At 38.7% G+C, this 20,000-nt stretch overlaps 1 protein-coding gene and 1 long non-coding RNA gene across 3 annotated transcripts in view; one reads left to right on the forward strand and one right to left on the reverse strand.

Moving 5' to 3' along the window:
• The window catches only part of LOC137970882 (uncharacterized), a 19,045-nt gene extending 13,269 nt beyond the window's left edge, over window positions 1-5,776 (reverse strand). The window contains exons 1-2 of one of the 2 annotated variants that reach the window (XR_011116883.1): window positions 5,637-5,776; window positions 3,438-3,892 (exon numbers count right to left, since the gene is read on the reverse strand). This is a non-coding gene — a long non-coding RNA (uncharacterized lncRNA). The remainder of the gene's footprint in view (window positions 1-3,437; window positions 3,893-5,636) is intronic. The other variant, XR_011116884.1, reaches the window with a different exon arrangement.
• Window positions 5,777-11,174: 5,398 nt separating this feature from the next.
• The window catches only part of LOC137970585 (adenylosuccinate lyase-like), a 68,389-nt gene continuing 59,563 nt past the window's right edge, over window positions 11,175-20,000 (forward strand). The window contains exons 1-8 of the mRNA XM_068817112.1: window positions 11,175-11,349; window positions 11,476-11,679; window positions 12,200-12,244; window positions 13,463-13,542; window positions 15,009-15,180; window positions 16,092-16,229; window positions 18,231-18,300; window positions 18,870-19,017. Coding sequence (XP_068673213.1) covers window positions 11,206-11,349; window positions 11,476-11,679; window positions 12,200-12,244; window positions 13,463-13,542; window positions 15,009-15,180; window positions 16,092-16,229; window positions 18,231-18,300; window positions 18,870-19,017 — 1,001 coding nt within the window. The 5' untranslated portion in view covers window positions 11,175-11,205. The remainder of the gene's footprint in view (window positions 11,350-11,475; window positions 11,680-12,199; window positions 12,245-13,462; window positions 13,543-15,008; window positions 15,181-16,091; window positions 16,230-18,230; window positions 18,301-18,869; window positions 19,018-20,000) is intronic.

The raw sequence follows: 20,000 nt of genomic DNA on the forward strand, positions 1-20,000 counted from the left end.
AGCGAGATGGCCCAACCGCGAGATACTTACGATAGAGCAAAGTTATATTTGGAGGTGACGTTTTCGTTGACGTCGCCGCCGTAGATCGTAAAGTCCCTTATCAAGTAAAGCTGTGATTCTCGCAGGACGCAATTTTAGCACTTGCGTAGAGAAGCCTGGCAATTTCTGGACTTCAACGGAGTTTGAACCCGGAGTATGCATGAAGCCATTTATGGGTCTAATTTTACCGTGAGAAATAAATCAATGAACGAAATGATATATCAAATGAATCATATACTGAACTGCGGATATGAAAGCTATGATCCTCGCAGTTACGGACCCAATTTTAGCAATTGCGTAGAGAAGGCTGACAAATTCAGGACTCCCACGGGGTTTGAACCCGTGACCTCGCGATACCAGTGCGACGCTCTAACCAACTGAGCTATGAAGCCACTGACGTTGGGAGCTGGTCATTTGTGGGTTCTAATTTTCCGTGAGGAATGAATCAATGAACGAAATGATATATGAAATGAATCATATACTGAACTGCGGATATGAAATCAAGTAAAGCTATGATCCTCGCAGTTATGGACGCAATGTTAACAATTGCGTAGAGAAGCCTGACAAATTCAGGACTTCAACGGGGTTTGAGCCTGTGACCTCGCGATACTGGTGCGACGCTCTAACCAACTGATCTATGAAGCCACTGACTTTGGGAGCTGGCTGGTCATTTGTGGGTTCTAACTTTCCCGTGAGGAATGGATCAATGAGCGAAATGATATATGAAATGAATCATATACTGAACTGCGGATATGAAATCAAGTAAAGCTGTGATCCTCGCAGTTACGGACGCAACTTTAGCAATTGCGTAGAGAAGCCTGAAAAGTTCAAGACTTCAACGGGGTTTGAACCCGTGACACCGCGATACCGGCGCGACGCTCTAACCAAATGAACGTCCATAACTGCGAGGATCATAGCTTTACTTGATTTCATATCCGCAGTTCAGTATATGATTCATTTCATATGTCATTTCGTTCATTGAGTCATTCCTCACGGAAAAATTAGAACCCACAAATGACCAGCTCCCAACGTCAGTGGCTTCATAGCTCAGTTGGTTATCTGAGCTTCGCACCGGTATCACGAGGTCACGGGTTCAAACCCCGTTAAGTCCTGAATTTTTCAGGGTTTCCTACGCAATTGCTAAAATTGCGTCGATAACTGCGAGGATCATAGCTTTACTTGATTTCATATCCGCAGTTCAGTAGATGATTCATTTCATATATCATTATTCCTACGGGAAAATTAGAACATACAAATGACCAGCTCCCAACGTCAGTGGCTTCATAGCTCAGTTGGTTATCTGAGCTTCGCACCGGTATCGCGAGGTCACAGGTTCAAACCCCGTTGAAGTCCTGAATTTTTCAGGGTTCCCTACGCAATTGCTAAAATTGCGTCGATAACTGCGAGGATCATAGCTTTACTTGATTTCATATCCGCAGTTCAGTATATGTTCGATTCATTTCATATATCATTTTGTTCATTAAAGTCCCTAATGTTGGGAGATGTTGGGTCCGTTTACTCGGCGGGGCTTTACAATTATTCCATCTTATTCACGTCGTAGACCCAAAGTGAACCGTCCCATAGCCGGATTGGTACTAACGAGTTTCAAGGAAAGATAGGACACCAACGATTCATTGTTGTATCCTCGTGTTGTCATCAAAAGCTTAAATTTGGTTTCCTCACGTTGTTGTTTTGCAGAGCGCATGTGGCAAAGAATTATCATGAAGTGTGTGCTGAACGCGCAGCACGACTACATATCATATTCTTATCAGACTCTTGTCTTATGACGTTGAAGTTGTCGCAGCCATCGCATTGGCTTCAACTCTCTACTTATTGCTTGGACTTGCTTGACAAAAACTTGGATATGGTCAGTTGCTACAACCTTGGACAAAACTCGTTGGGATAATGTGACGCGCTAACTTGTCTGTGTGATAAAGATTAAATTCTTCCCACTTTACCCCCTTCCCCCCCCCCCCCCCCCATTCCAATGTTGGTTAAAAACGGGCAAAGGCTTGCACAGTATGTTTTGCATCACATTGTCAACATTGGTTTGGGGGGAGGGGGGAAGGACCAATATACTCTGTAAGTGCATGTCAACTGATGCTTAAGCTAGAATTTTTCCCAAGAGTTTTGTCCAAGATTGCAGAAATAGCAATTATTTTGGCGACTTCAACGTAGCTTTACGTAACGTGTAAGCGACTGGAAAAACATGTAATTGCAAATACATAGTAACAAACGACATTTCTGGGAACCCTTCCGCAATTTACAAGAGGAGCAAGAAATATCGGTACTCTCCTTCGTCGTACGCAATCACGCAAGCACAATCTAGTGGCCTGGGACCAGTGAAGGAATCACTGATTGCAATGCGTTGTTCTACTCTTGACAAACGCGTTACAGTTTAGTAAAAAACACAAAACTACTTTTGGTCGGATTTCGTAGTTCAGTTCAGTCTTTCATTCCACATTTCCCCTTTTAAGTACATTATACTATGGATAAAAAGGTAGCGAGGTACATACGACCGTAATGAAGGCAAAACTACATGTATATTTAAAACATCCGTCTAATCGAAGCGTCATCCAAAAACAGGTGCCATTCAGATTTTAGGCCAAGATCTATACCAAAGTGTAAAACCGGATCCTTTTTCAGACTTGAAAAGGCTGATAAGGCAACGCCCATAACAGCACGCGGCGAGCCTGCAAACCACCCTGTTAGAATGATAACCATTTTGACTCTAAAGGGGTTCCAGTTCCAATTGAGGAGTAAAATAATTGCCTGGCTTAAGACACTAAAATCTGTTAGCGTCAAAGGGTTCAAGGTGCCATAATTGATGAGTGGATACAGACGTTAATAAACTGTGAAGCATTTACATCCATGTTTTCTGTATAACCAGAAACCCATGAGGGTTGAAAGGTGTAACGGCCCCTTGTGTTCTGGGAAACAAGCTTCTGGACATTCAATTTGCTAAGTACCATATTTGAAACAACAAGAGCAAGCCAAGGGGTTTCCAAATATACTGAAGCTGTGAACGCGCATTACACGTTTCAACCCTTATGGGTTTCTGGTATAACTGAACAACCCTACTTTGGCAGGCACCTTAGACAGAATATTCTAAAAATAGTTAAATTTGCTTGCTAACCTTGTTTGTAAGTTTGACAGCAAACTATTAATAAGATCTAAGTAAAGGGTGGATTAATTTATCAAATATGTTACCACACATACAACTGAGAGAATGTAGCCATATAATATTTCAAAAAAAAAAAAATAGTGAGGGTACAGTAACCAACATTAGTAACTCTGTAAACTTCTTACAACCTTGACATACTCTGAACTCAGTGACATATATGATAGCAATTCTTTGTAAGAGAAGGGTCCTATAGAAATGAGTCTGGTCTGCTTACCATCATCCTCAGGTTTTGATTTTCCAATCTAACCAATCCAAATAATCTTGCAAGATGTGTACTTCATTCTTCAATTAGTGACCTGATTCGAGTCTTTGAAAGCTACAGGTTGGCATCAAAGCATGCTAAATACGGTTCCAATCACATTTATTTGGGATTGGAGCAAATCCTCACTTGAACGCCTGGGTTGAAATATAACAGGAATATTGGCCAAGGGGTATTGGTCCATTTAAGCATCACCATTTGTGCACACGGCCAGCAACTGTCACTGTCATTTAACAATGAGCCACAACTCCATCTTCAGTGACCTTGTGTGAGCTTGTTTAATTATGAATGAAAAACTTCAGTCCCATCCAATTGAAATACATAAACGTCACCATTACGGGGATGGAGGTAGGAACAAGAAGACCAAAGTAGCAAGGTGAATACTGGTTCAGGCAAGATTCTGGAAAGTCCTGTCATCAAAGAACCCATCATTAATATCCGAGGAAATCTAATTATTATTTCCAAAAGAATGAATTTTTTTGCAGGAGAGAAGTGGTGACAAAGAGACAGCAGTTGCCTTCCACATTCATGTTCAAGGTTTGACTCCCAAATTCGGCCAATTACGAGGGTTAAGTTTGTTGGTTCTATACTTTACTCTGAGAGGTTTCTCTGTGTACAATATTTCACTCTCATACAAAACCATTTTTATTTAATCTGCTTGGTTACATAAAATTGGCTTTTATTAATATTAGTTATTGTATTGTTATTGTTAGTAGTAGTAATAGTAGTAGCAGTAGCAGTAGCAGTAATAGTAGTCGTTGTCGTTGTCATGTAACCTCCATTATTTACCCTGATACAAAAGGGATACCTACAGTCTGTGACAAAATTCCTTGGCATAGCACACAAATAATTATACAGATCTGAAGCTTTTGTGGCTTACCCTCCCTTCATTATGTTGTTTGCATGCAAGTTTCTGAGCCCATTTGGCAAAAGAACATTGTGGGAGGGCAAGGTATTGCAAAGCATTTCAACAATCTTGTCCAAGGCTGTAGATCCCACACAATCCAATACATTTTCATGTCAAGGATAAGCAATTTATGGGTCTTTCTGTGGGTACCTGAAAGCATTTTTATTCACTTGGGATCAGTCTTTATTTGGTATTAAATTTTGTTTTCTGTCTTTTGTTTCTTTTGTTTTATTAATCTCTGCTCCGGTTCCTGCAGAAGGAAACCTACCATAAAAACTTGTGTATGAGCCACATCTTTTTGCTGAAAAATTGGGCTCAAAATCATGGGTGCCACTTATATACCAGACCATTGCTTTCAGAGGGAGTAAACTGGCTGGTATGGGGTCACAAATAACACTAAAAACCTTCAGTAAATGAAGATAATTCTTTGACCAATCACTTAAAAACTAACTCTCCACTGCGTGCGAGAAAATACCACAGGAGAACTCACAAGGCAAATGGCCATACTGCAAGTTACGAATCCTCGTTTTTTTCCGTTTATGGCCTGCCTCATGCATAAATCAACAGAAAAAAACTGGGGACGGACCTCCAACTCAGTTAGTGAGAGGTATGAGGTCCAATCTGAAGGACTTGACCTCTGTAATCTTCCTGCTTTAACTGGGTCAAAAATTGCTTCAAGGAGTTGTTTCATGAGTTTCACACTGTGGCTATAAAATTGGCCGCTAACTGGTCAAGGTCTTAAGTAGACTAAATGACCGTCAGTGAGAACTTGACTGGTATAATGTGATTGGCTCGATACCCAAACCCAAAAACAAAAGACTTAACAATTGAAAACAATGACTTGGACTTAAACAGTACTGAGAAACTGTTTACAATACCAAACAATAGCAGGTTACGAGAGCTGCTCATTACTGCTATTGTTTTCAGCTTGGGTATTGCGCCAATCAAATTATACTTTATGAGAGCTGCTACACTACTGGGGACATAGCCACCGAGGACAGTTGCCAGATGGTGGAATTTTTACGGTATATATCATGTTACTATCGCTGTTACTTAAACGCTATCCATAGAGCTAACCAAGCGCTTTTCAGGCTAACCAGCGTGCTTTTTAGGACTAATATATAACAAAGTTTTGACTGTCAGTCATTTAAGTGTTTTTAACACCTTGACCGGTAACCGGCCATATAGCCACATGGCCACATCGTTCCTGTTCATATGTGACAGGATAACTAGAAAAGGAAGCTTACCTCGGTAGTAAGATAAGTATAGAATATTCCAAAGAGGCAAGTAAGAACAAAAATCGGGGAGAAGATAAGCAAAAAATATGGAGCAAAATTGTCAGCAAAAGTGAAGTGTACGTCTTCTTCCTCCGCCATGTCCTTTTTACCGCTGACCAATCAATATTTTGGCATTGAAGCGACAGAGCGCAAAAACCGCTAGACATGCGCACTAGAATCACACTTGTGTTGCCGCCATTCCATTTTCAAAATGGCGGACGACAAATCAAAATCCACTACGTCATTGTGGAGGCTGTCACGCCGCTGCCGTTCCTCTGAGAAAATTTGCAAAAAGATGTTCTGAATCTGCCATCATTCAACGATGCTTCAGAGCCGTCAGGGAAGAGATCGGACCAAAACCAGTTCGCCTAAAGCAATAGAGTTTTTGACCAGCTTCGAAGCTTCATTTGACGTTCGTTGTTTAGAGTTTTGCGTTTCTTAAGGTGGTCGGTTACTCTTTAAGCTCAGAACAGAGATATGTTGGAGGTAAATTGTTTTCGCGAAACATATCAAATATGACTTTTTTTTCGTTGATATGAAAATTTTTGAGAGGTGTTTAAAGGTGGAATTCCGATTTCATACACCAAGAGAGACTTTTTCAAATCGAAGTTTGAAGAGAAGCAGGTTTTTTTACCGCTAGTGTTCGTCTTCACAGTTGTAACTGGTTTTACACAGAAAAGCGAAGTCCAGTGCCTTATACTTTCACGCCACTCGATATAGTTTGTGAGGTTTTGGGGTCGTAAGTTGTCCTGAAATGCATATAACGTACATGTATGTTTTTAACTTCGAGTTAATATCTTGTCGACATTGTTCATGTAATACAATGTGAGTTTTCTCGCTTTATAAGCCAAGGCGACAGAGCGGCTGCCTGTTATATTTAAAACAGCGGCAAATATTGACAACAAACCCTGTTATTTTTTTCCCTTTAACAACGTTCATTGCTATGTTTTGTGTAACTAAAAATAAAATATGTCAACTGTCACATCTGACTGCTGGGGGATTGTGTACTTTTTCAAGTTTATGGGACTCTTTGCAAAGGGCGAGTTAAGTTAATTCAACAAAGTAAGCTGCTTTTTCCATTTAGAGACTGAAAATGTCAGTAAAGGTGCTCTAGTTCAATGTGCAAAGCGCTTTTTTTGGCTTTTTATGCCAGCAAAACAGTTCACCACACTAGAAAAATTTTATTTGAGGGCCACTTGCTACTGGCTCACAAAGACTACAGAATTTGCCACATGGATGAATACATTTCACCAATGAAGGTGAGTGATGGAATAAAATTACAATAGTCTGCCCTGAATTGAATTTTCCCTACCCCTCAATATAGATTCTACGCCCCCTTCTTTGTCAGTGCCAAAAATCTGCCAAGAGAACTGAAGCACTAAGTTACACAGAATTAGTCAGACAGGTAGAAAACCCTCAAGGATCAAAGGCAGGAGCTGGATATTAAGCAGAGAAAAATCAAGAACGAAAACAAAAACTTTCACAAAAAAACATGAAGGTAAGTATTTGGGTTTAGCTCATTTACGACAATGACATGCCAATGCCTTTGCAGTACTAACCCCCCCCCCTCTCTTCACCAAGACACACACACCACTGACAGCATTATATTGAGTGCCACAGGCTGTTGGCTGTAATCAGTAACACACTAAACATGCTTTATTTCATATTATTATTTACATGCACAGAACAAACTGCATTGAATGCGATACACAACCCCATGAATTTCTCAAATTGCTTTTGGCCTATTACAAGACCTGTGAGAAAACCACACCAAAAAGTTAGCTCACTATAATAAGGTAAAACAGATATCATTTTCATAATGGTCGTGCTCTACAATGTAGCTGTGTCACCGAACACCCAAGGTCAATAATTTTCCTATTATCCTAACAGTAAACACTTAATGACTGGTCCCGAGGGAAACAGTTCATTTTGTTTCCCTAAAAATTTCCAATGTTCCCCTGAGGCGCAGACGAGGGAAACAAAATGAACTGTTTCCTGAGAGACCAGTCATTAAGTGATTTGTTACATAGCACAAATAGGAAAACATGCAATGGGAACAGCAACGGTGGTCGTCGGTCAACATTTGCGGGCAACAGTGCACTGTTACCCTCTGACGTCATAGATTTTGCACTGGTGCCCGCTCAGAGACTTTTGAACGGCAAAAGTGTTATTGTTAGATGTCATGTGACCTTGAAGTAACCAATGAGAGCATGCACTGCTGGGGGCAAAAACAGTTATACAACAAATATAATTATTATTCAACATAACACACTTTTGCAGGAAAAACCCCCCCCCCCCCCTCTCTTCACCAAGACACACACACCACTGACAGCATTATATTGAGTGCCACAGGCTGTTGGCTGTAATCAGTAACACACTAAACATGCTTTATTTCATATTATTATTTACATGCACAGAACAAACTGCATTGAATGCGATACACAACCCCATGAATTTCTCAAATTGCTTTTGGCCTATTACAAGACCTGTGAGAAAACCACACCAAAAAGTTAGCTCACTATAATAAGGTAAAACAGATATCATTTTCATAATGGTCGTGCTCTACAATGTAGCTGTGTCACCGAACACCCAAGGTCAATAATTTTCCTATTATCCTAACAGTAAACACTTAATGACTGGTCCCGAGGGAAACAGTTCATTTTGTTTCCCTAAAAATTTCCAATGTTCCCCTGAGGCGCAGACGAGGGAAACAAAATGAACTGTTTCCTGAGAGACCAGTCATTAAGTGATTTGTTACATAGCACAAATAGGAAAACATGCAATGGGAACAGCAACGGTGGTCGTCGGTCAACATTTGCGGGCAACAGTGCACTGTTACCCTCTGACGTCATAGATTTTGCACTGGTGCCCGCTCAGAGACTTTTGAACGGCAAAAGTGTTATTGTTAGATGTCATGTGACCTTGAAGTAACCAATGAGAGCATGCACTGCTGGGGGCAAAAACAGTTATACAACAAATATAATTATTATTCAACATAACACACTTTTGCAGGAAAAACAAGATCAGCAACACAAATCAAATGTTGAATTGAGAGAAGAAAATGTCATGCTTCACAAAAAAGGACAAAGTTATAGAGACAACACAGTTTTCAAGAAAAATATTGGACTGACATAAAAATTAATACCATGCACATGTAACCCTGTGAAAAAGCACCCCAAATGCCTAAATTTCCAATATAGGTTTTAGTCAGAACAAACTTTTCCTTATCACAGACTTAATTCTTATGGTCGTTAATTTTCTTTCTAGTGCAAATAATATTGAACAAAACAAATAGTGTATTGTAATAATCAACTGATGTATGTTTAGTATTTTTTCCTTTCATTTTCCCGAATTTGTTCTCCACCTATATATATCTGTTTGGGTCAAGTTAGCAGAAAATTGGGGAATCCACTCAAAAGAGACACTTGTAATACCACTGGCAGTACTAAATCCTAACATTACTCAACAACAATGACAATATTATTTGTGTTCCTTTAATATATGTTTCACAACTAAAGGAGACACTGCATTTAGCTCTCTTGTGCACCATACAATTTCACAAGTCACTAGTCAACCACTAAACAAAAGGAGGAAAGAACTTATATGATCCAGACAAAATGGGAAATTTTGGTGGTGAACATTCTCCAGACCTGTTTGAAAATATCTTCCATGCCACAATGTATTTACAATATTGAAAAGGGTTTTCCGTGAACCGAGAAAGCTAATCTGCAGAGAGTAAAAGTAGGTTGCTGTACTACTGCACAACCTCAGTTTCTTCGTAAATCAGGTATGGCTACCATTTCCAACAAACAAAAACAATGATAAAACCATTACACAGAAAGTGAATAATGACAGTGTAAGTACAAGGGGAAAGATAATACCTTACATTATGAAATTTTGAACCACCGATACTGTGTTTTTAGCTTTCTGATTGGTTCACTCACTCTCAGTTAACAGCTCTTATACAGTATGACATAATATGGAAACTGATTGCGTCAAGTGTTACCACGCTGGAAACTGATTGGCTTTAAATTTGTCCAAGTGTTAAGAATCAAATGAAAATTTAATAAAACAATAATTAATGGATATAATTGAGTGGTTGATCTCATATCAACATGCACTCATGGAATTATAATAATATTATTGTTCATCATTGTCTTGTGCTATAGGAATTATATGCTTATTAGTATAATTACTGAAAGTTCTCTGCGCTGATTGGTTGTCATTGAGATGATTATTCTTACGTTATAATCACCTAAGCGGTTTTTCAAAATAGCCACAAGCTGTTTTGTTGAGGTGACAGACGAATAAATTAGTTGTTTTAAAGAAAATGTGTATTATTCAAATAATCAACTATGTAATAGGCGATTTGCATGATGGCATCATTTACTAAGAAATTGAGTTGCTTCTACTGTCAGGCAAATTTAAATTATTGTTTCCGATATTCCCTTAGACTCTATGAATATTGGTGAATAAAAACCTCAACTTCATCTCGGTTTTTATTAACCGATATTCACCTTGCCTTCGGCGAATAATAATTGTTAATAATTATTATTTGGTGTTCATACTAATTTTTAGTGTTAAAGAATTTTCAGTCAGGGGTACGCATCAGGCTTATTACTATTATTATTATTATTATTATTATTATTATTATTATTATTATTATTATTATATAATGTACCTGAAGTGTTTGCATTCTTCCAAAGATTTACTGCACAAATGTTTTTGTAGCCGTTTTGCAAACTTACAATTATAAATGTGAAAAAGTTGACCAATAAGGTTACTCTGTTACAGTAATGTACTTTTCTGGGCTGTTCCACAACTGATCATGGTTTCTGCAAAAATATTTGCGAGGAACAGCAACAAAAACCTCGCACAGATCGATGGCATTTAACAGTCAAGGTTACGTGACGTGGAAATTGTAAATCCCAGGTGTTAAGAAAATTCAACTTTGTGGCTGAAGTTCACTCACAGTTCATCTGCAGCAAGAAACCCAGTGGACGATTTTATACGTATGACCGCGTTACAGTTCTCAATAACGTACAACGGCCAGCCAGTTGCTCCTGTAGTTCCCGAGAACAAAGAAGAGTTTCGTTGCCAGTTCGCTGGTTTCTGTAAGATTTTTAAACAATCTGGGGGCAGACCAACACCCAATGTCAAGAAAATTCACAGTAGCCAAAACCAACAAAATGATACAAGAGGACGCATTGCTACTTGACATGCAGACTTGCGAAGTAATCAATCGTGTGTCCGCGACCGTTGATTTGGAATCGCTGAGTGTTCTCTCCGACCTTGAAAAAAATTCCTCTGGCACCCAGGGTATGAATCGGCTAACTTTCCACAAAATTTGACGAATGCTAGAGTGTTATTCTCCACATCTTTAGAGTTTGCGCAGGCGCAGTTACGCGAAAAAAGCCATTTTACGTCATTATTCTCTAGCCAATCAGCGGTTTTTGCGCTCTGTCCATTGAAGCTCATACATTTCTCTAATATGAACGCTGACTTGATCTTTCTTGCCTGCGGTCTCTTGTAGTCCAGCATGGCGGGAGATTCAGTTCATGGAGTGTATCGAAGCCCACTTACAAGTCGATATGCAAGCCCTGAAATGGCCTTTAATTTCTCAGAGGAGAAAAAATTTTCGACATGGAGAAAGCTGTGGCTCTTCTTAGCAAAATCTGAGAAGGTACGTATAGCATTGTTGTAAGGAAAGGCGACATCGCTAAAATGTGACATTTAAATACCAGATTGTTCCTAGCTTTTTGAAAATTGGTTTTCTCTAAGTTTGAAAGGTTTTTATCATCTTTATCAGATGCTGGGTCTGGATATCTCAGATGAGCAAATTCAGGAAATGGAATCTAATTTGACGAACATCGAGTACAATTTAGCTGCCGCAGAAGAAAAAAAACGAAGGCATGACGTAATGGCGCACGTGCACACGTTTGGCGCGTGCTGTCCCAAGGCGGCTCCTATAATACACCTCGGAGCCACTTCATGTTATGTTGGTGACAATACTGTAAGTAGTAGATGTCAACTTCAGCATTTTTTTTCTTGCTTCCAGGTGGGTTTTACTCATCTCTTTAATATTAAAGTGTTTTGCCCAATGTCACTTGTTCAGGTGAATGCATAGGAAATGTAAAGAAGAATTATCTGCTTGGCTATCATGAAACCTCACATTAGCGTGTGACTAGGATGTATAGGCCACTTCGGAAAATACCATAATACTCTTTGTTTGTCCCCCCAAATTTTGGATAAGCATTGTTTTTGTTTTCTCTTGAGACCATTGTAAGTCCCAAGAGAAACTGGAAACAATGCTTATGCAAAATTTGGGGGGACAAACAAAGAGTATTACCACTGCGTTGCAATATGATTGGTTTATTTTCCAAAATGGGTGTTCCTGATTGGCTGTTACATTGTGTCAAATTGACGCAAGCATTACTTGTACATCGTTAAAAATTAGCCAATTAGCCAATCAGATTGCGAAATTACAAGCAATTGTGGTAAAAATTATTATACTCTTTGCTTAAAATTTTCAGGACCTTATTGTTATAAAGGATGCTTTCAATATTGTACTTCCAAAGGTTAGTGTGAAGTACCTAATATCATTATTTAAAGGTTAAGTAAACAAAGCATTCCCCTTCCTGTGTCCTATCATTCTTTTAACAGAAGAGAGAGTGTCCCCTGTGGTGGCACTATATGCTATTCACAAATGACCTTTTTGGATGTACAAATTCTAACTGCCATGTACAATCACACTGTACTTGAATAATATTAGTGAGCATCAGCATGAGAAATTTTTGAGCCACAAATGGAACCCATAAGAGACTAAGTTGTTTTATATTTTAACCAGTCTTGACACTGCCAAATTTATATTGCAAAGTACACTGTACATGTGCATGTATCCTTTCTCTCTTAGATACAATGACAATAATATTATTAGTTGAACACCCAGACCAGGAGGGACTGCCAGTTTGACATGTGAAATAGTCACTTCTGGTTTCTTCCCGTGGCTAAAAACCTCTAGTGCTTATAAGCTCCCCATTATCACCATTCTGATTAGGGCACTCACATGTCAAAAGATCTTAATCATTTACAGAAAATATATGGTGCGATATAGCGTGCATTGCTCCAAACGTGTTGTTTTTTATGATAGAATTGATTCAAATATGTAATAAATGAGTTCTTCATGGTAGACTAGTGCTAATTATTATTAAGAAAGAATAAATGTTTGTAAAATAAATGTTTTTACTTCGTTAAAAAGAAGGCTCAAACATGGTGTTCATCTTCATTAATAATAATAATAATAATAATAATAATAATAATAAGAATAATAATAAAACGCACACTTTATTTCCATGATAAAAATATTTACAAACATTAAAATATCTCCAAAAGGTAAGAACTATAAATTTACAAGCAATTAAGTATTTCTCTGTTTTAAAACTTCAAAAAAAGAAAATAATAATAATAAAAATGATAATAATAATAACAACAAACTTTATTGAGCACTCTTTCATACAAACTTGAATCTTACATGTATCTGGTAAAAATAAATAATAATAATAATGATAATGATAAAACTCAAATTAAATTAAAAATTTAAATGCCGGCGGTGGCGACATTAATCCGGCAATCGTCAAGAGAGTCTCCTATATTCTGGAAAGGTACTCGGGACCCTCTTACGCACGCATGTACTTGACCGACACATGATCGATACTTGGCCGATAATTATTATTATTACTATTATTATTATTATATATAAGTAATCATCTAATGAGTGCATTTTTATATATTTAAAGCTTGCAAGATGCATAGATCGACTGTCAGGCTTTGCAGAGAAGTACAAGTCAGTCCCTACTCTTGGCTACACACATTTTCAGTGAGTAGATAACTGATATAACCCATTAAGTTCTCGAGCTGTACTTGTGGTTATGATTCTCATTTTATCAAGTTAAATTTATGGTCCATTTACTTACTGTAAAAATTACAAATAATTGGAAGAATGAAGAGTCGTAACATACAGTACAGCGGTACTGTGTTAAAAGCTACATGTATATAGCTCAACCGCTGTAGTTCTGGGTGTGGATCATGTATACTATAGGTGGCCTTGGTCCACATATCGGTCGACTATCAGCCGACAAGCGACCGATAGTCAACCGATATGTAGCGATCAAGTGCCGGTGAATTATCGGCCAAGTATCGATCATGTGTCGGTCAAGTATCGGTTCACTTACTGACTATATATCGCCCAGAAGAAATAGGCTAACAAAGAGTGAGAGGCTTTGTCGATATTCTGATTTGGTAATATTCCTTGTACAATGTTACTGCTATTAACTGTCCAATTTATGTCGGTATTGGGATCCACCTAAATTGTATCAGCTAAAAGTGCAGCGTGTAAATGCTCAGCTAAACGAAAAGCAAATTTATGATCTTTTAAAACTGGACTAGGCGGTTAAACTCAAGACTTCTTTTTGCAGTGCAAGGTCAGCCGTTGTTTATTTGTTTCATCGGAAAATAAAATTTCCTTGCTTTCGGTCCAATGGGAGCCAACAGGGTTAGAAGTGTTTTGACGTTTACTAAAAACATGCACTTGATATAGAATGAAATAGAAATCAAAACTTGATGAGTGCGGCTTGAAGTATTGCGAGTTCACTCTACTGACATTCCTGTTTGCCTTTATATCTCAAACTTGAGGTTTTTAACTCTTTGAATAGTCAAATTGTGTACTCTTTATCTACCAATGTTGACTCTTTTTTTAAAGAATAATGACAGCAGTGGTGAAAAAAAAATCTAAAATGCTATTCATTGTCCAATGAAATCAGCTTCCAAAGCACAGATAATAAAACCAAATTTAACCTAACCTTTGAAAAGTGTGTAGTAAGTCTCCAACGCAATAAAATCGTGCGTTGTAGACCTCATAATTAATTTTTGATCTATTGTAAGTGAACTCAGATCCTTAATTCTCACACCACATCTCTGGAAAAGTAACCGGCAAAGTCAATAGGTTGAATGCACTTGAAAAACTAGAGAAGGTAAAGGACCATGCACTTAGGTATGACATGTATTTATAGCAAAGACCATTTCTCAAGGAAGAATGCTCAAGTTGATTGGTTTACATAACACATTAAAGGTTAACCCCTCCGGTTGGGTTCTACTGTTCTTTATGCTTCTTTAGACCCAAGTGTTAATTCTTAATCTGACAGCACAACATTGCCAATAGTAGTCATACAGTAGCAGTAACTGGCTCAGTAGCTCTCAAAGGAAATGGTATCCATCTTGTGATGCTTCTTATTTTTGAGTTTATCCCTTCTGGCAGTAAACTTTAATTTCCACTGAACTTAACAGGCCTGCACAATTGACAACAGTTGGAAAGAGAGCTTGCCTTTGGCTGTCAGATTTGCTAATGGACTTGAGAAATCTCATCCGGGCGAGAGATGATTTGAGATTCCGTGGAGTCAAGGGTACCACTGGCACCCAAGCCAGTTTTCTTAATCTCTTTGATGGGGATCATGGAAAGGTAAGTCCTAGAACGCACTGCATGCAAAAAGGTGATTGGAGAGCAATGTTGGTGCAGTGGTGAGTAAGTTTGCCTTTGCAGTGTGGCCCTGGTTCATTTCTTGGAATCAGCATCATGTGGGTTCCATTGGTTGGTTCTCTACTCTGCTTTGAGAGGCTGGTCTCTGGGTGCTCTAGTGTTTCTGGCTATAGAAGATAAGACTTCAATTAGTGAGGGAGTAATGAATTGAGGGTTCTTTTCTTTTTTGTTTTTCTCCATATGGTCCTTTGGGACTGTACATACAGTACATACACACTTAAACTACTCCCCATAGGGGCTTGTCAGGGCCAATGAAACACAGTCAATGAAACAACAACCTTTTTAAGAAGTTGTCACATCAGAGGCACTTCGGGCTATGGCCTTGTGTCCTACTTTTTTGTTCTTACAACAGTGTGACATCCTCTGTGGTGTATTAATGAACAAATGCATGGAAACATGGAAGCTACCAGTATTTGTTAACTAGATTCAATTGACTCAACCGTCCACGTGATCATTACGCATTTTTGAGGTTACTGAAAGCGATCAAAGTTCAAATTTGGAGTTAACAGTCACTTCTGAGGATATACATGTACAGCTGTATCTCGAAGCATATGAAACGTCAAGTAAATACACTGTAGGCTGCTTTCAAAAATAACATAATACTCTTTGTTTGCCCTCCAAAATTTTGCATAAGCATTGTTTGCAGTTTCTCTTGGGACTTACAATCATCCCAAGAGAAAATAAAAACAATGCTTATGCAAAAGTTTGGAGGACAAACAAAGAGTATTATGGTATAAAAAAGTGGGCTATAATTTCAAACGCTGCACTTGTTTATAATGTTTGTCACTGCTGTTTGCATCTTATTAATTTTAATTTTCTCTATCTGGTTATAGGTGGAAAAACTAGACCAGCTAGTTACCGAGATGGCTGGATTTAAAAATCATTATATTGTCACAGGGCAAACTTACAGTCGAAAAGTAGACTTGGACTGTCTGTCAGCTCTGGGTAGCTTGGGAGCTTCAGTTCACAAGGTACAGATGTAGATCTTGCAGTCGACAGTAAGTTACTGTCTACAGTAAGTTATGGCAATTAAAACTGAGAATGACAAAGATTGATAAGAAGAAGAGATGACTGAAATTCATGCTAAGGGTTTCGTTACCCAATAGGGCAGCTTAAGTATGTGATGTTTTTGAGACACGGACGGCAACCGGAAGTGAACATTTCCCATGCTGTGACAGTGGTGTCCCTCAGATTTTTAAACTAATTATCTCTAATGGAGAAAAGATACTTAGCAACAAGTTTGGTTGAGTGAAGTTACCTTCATCCCTTAATTTTTTAAATAATAGATTTTTTCGAACAATAAAGTGGCAGAGTGTATGTCTTATCGTCAGAGACCCGACAAGGTTTTACTTCCCATTACATGTATTCCACTGTAGGAGACAGTGTAGCCCAGTGGTTAGGGTGCTTGCTTTGACATCCGGAGATCCTGGGTTCAAGACACGTTCTGACCACTTGTTGAATTTTTTCCGGGTAGTTCCTGGTTCAATTTCCTGGCTGCACTTGTAAATAGCAAACCGGTTTTGCCTCTGGTCAGTTGAGATTCTTAAAAGTTGTTCTGTTCAGTGCCTGGAGGTATTAGCTACTAGCTACTTGCTATTCTAAAAATCTGAGAGTAAATAATGATACTTACTTACTTACTTGACAATGCAACTTACAAAGAGAAAATAACGTGTAGGTTTTGAAGAAAACTAAAAACACTCTAAAGAGGAACTACATATCTTCAAATAGGGTAACCAATATGAAAATACTAATAAAAAAGGACAATTGAATAAATGGTAGCTATTATTATATTTACCCAAATTATTCTGTCAGAACCTAAATTATGAGAAATGCCGTCTTTAACGGGGCTGTGTCACGAAATTTAGGCAAATTCGTCGACTGGAAACTGGCAACCAAATCAAGCGAAACATAAAAATAACTACTTAGAACATTGAAGGAAGGTTTAAATGAAACAGAAAATACAAAAGGAGGCAGGGATGGGTAAAATAAAAGAAAATTAAAATGGATTGTGATTTGGGTTTTTGAAAACTGTTCAGCATAACAGTTTTTCAAAATTGCTTCCTGTTGCTTGCAACCTTAGTTTTGCATGCTCGACGGACATTAATTCGTCACGAAGCTTTGGTGTGTCAGAGAGTATAAAAATAGTGAAAGAGTTATCGTTAAGTTATATGGTAAAAAGGGGCGAGTAAATGGTAAAACAACACAAAAAATGAAATGCACTGCCGTGACCGAAAAAGTTACAATAAATAAATGTACACATTTGCCAGAAATGCGGGTTATAGATGAAAGGAGAAGTGATTCTTGTACTTAACTGGACAATTTAAGCAATTGTCTCTCATTGACACCTGAACAATTCATGTTACTTCAACGGTATTGAAACTCATGACCTCTGCGATGCCGGCGCATTTGCTCTACCAACTGAGCTACAGTACCGCCTGAAAGTATTGACCCCTCGGGACGAGGCAATACCTCGTCTTTGCCGCGGGTAGTGGTCGCGCGCCACCGAGGTATGCAATTTTTTTTTCCCTCGGTAAAACCGAGATGCGATGCCGATGCATTTGCTCTATCATCTGAGCTATGAAGCGACACAGTTGGGAGCAGGTCAATTTGTTGGGGTCATGTATTCCCGTGAAGGGACTCGATTTGAAAAATGTACATAATTATTTTGAAGTGCGGGTTATAAACGAAATTACATTCGAATGTTGTTGCTCTTGAATTTTTTTTGTCCGACGCAGTTGACTTTAAGCATACGTATTGGGGTTCATGTGAGATTTAGAAAAATTCACCCAGTTTCAGCTACTTAATCTTTGCATCGATCATCAAATTTAATTTCCTAATACCGATAACCAAGTTGACTTTAAGCAAATTGTTTCTTGTGTAGCACGTTATGTGAATTCATCACCATTAGATTTATCATTAATTATAAATAAGCAATGAGTTATATTCACGTGTTTGCACTGTTTGTTATTAAGATTTGCACAGATATTCGGCTTTTAGCCAATCAAAAAGAAATCGAAGAGCCCTTCGAAAAAGATCAAATCGGTGAGTGAATACCTTGGTACAACCTGGCGATTGTTTACGTTAATGATATTTTCTCAACCTCCTAGTTTTGATTTGGATCTGGTTTGTAGAAAAAGAAGAGCACTTTTTCTTGCAAAAGATAAGTACCCACACCCTTTTGTACTCTGCCATGACTGGTGGGGTATGTTACATGTTGGTTTTTGTTTAGAGAGAAAAACCGTAGAACAATCCTCACCTCGGAGCAGGGCCCATCCGTCTACTTACAGAATACTGAGAAATTAGTGATGCGTTGTGTATCTTCGAGTATTTGTGAACCTCAGGCCGGTCCCCCTTTTTTCTCCGTTTACTGTCGTCCGACCGACCCCCATTTTTGAGTTATCAAAAAAAAAACTGATAAATAAATTTGAGCATGGGAAGGTAATGGCTTACTAGAAAAATGTTAAAACGTTTTATTATATTTTAAGAATTAATTATTATCTTGATTTACTTGAGAGTTTTGTTACTTGGCAAGTCGGTTTATCACCAGCTTTGAATTGGTTGAAGGAAACCGGCAAGCTCCGTTTAATTCATCGCATATTTTCCCCCAAAAGGTTCAAGTGCAATGCCATACAAACGAAATCCAATGAGAAGTGAAAGGTGCTGTAGCCTTGCTCGTCATTTAATGGTGCTTGTAGGAGATGCACAGCAAACTGCAGCTGCACAGTGGCTGGAGAGAACACTGGATGACAGCGCAAACAGGTAAAGCTCCATGCCAGACTTACCAAACGGGAAAGTTAGTTCAAGGAAACTGACTCCAGTTTATGGTAGTTCATGAATGAGAAAGGCCCAGGGAATGGTGGGGTCTGGCGAGGGAAGGAGCTTACATTTCTTTCAAGTTGAACTCAAAGGACCGTGACATATTTGTCTAACTCAAATTATGTAAAACCTGTGGCTCAGTCCTCCAAGCAGAGTAGAAGTGAGCATGCGATGGGCGTTTTATGGAAAGGGAGGGAAAGGCTCGGGTGATTTAGTTACCGAGAACTGTGTTCGAACTGAGTTCAGTATGAGAACCAGGCAGGCTTCAGCCAATTAAGCTCGTAAAGGGGGCATAGCAGGTCTGGAGCACATTACGCGGGGCCTGCATCTTCTATATAAACTCTCTGACTCACCCTGAGTCAACCCTACCCTGTATCTTTTTTATTTTTAGAAGCACCTGCCAGGGGTGTTATCGCGGGTGTTTTCACAATAGCCAATCATAAAAGACCTATGGTCGGCCACTGATTACATCACGTGCAGCACACCCGAAACTCGAAGGTATTTCAAAGTGATGAAAAAATATAGCAGTTCTCCAGGTAGTAGGCTCCTGGAGCATAGTGTGTCGTCGGAATTTTTCTCAATCTCCTGAATTGTGCCACAAAGTAAACCCCAAGTTTCAAGCACATTCCACTAGATTCCAAGATTATGCAGTAAATGACACCCCTCTGGCGATGTGTAAGCGATTCAGAGCTTCGTTTCTTCAACAGCACTTTTACAGCTCAGTGGTACTGCATCCAGATTAGTATTCGTGACCTCGGTTACGAGCACTCGGATTTTTCCGAGTAGTATATACCCGAATCACCATTGATAAGTACATCTCTTCAGTTAAAAGTATGTTTCTCAAACTCTGATACCTCTGACTTGAAAGGGACTGGCGTCTATCAATTAAGCGAAGTGGTAGCTCTACTGAATACTTTATTGCGATT

The sequence above is a fragment of the Montipora foliosa genome, chromosome 9, assembly GCF_036669935.1.
Source record: "Montipora foliosa isolate CH-2021 chromosome 9, ASM3666993v2, whole genome shotgun sequence".
NCBI lineage: Eukaryota > Metazoa > Cnidaria > Anthozoa > Scleractinia > Acroporidae > Montipora > Montipora foliosa.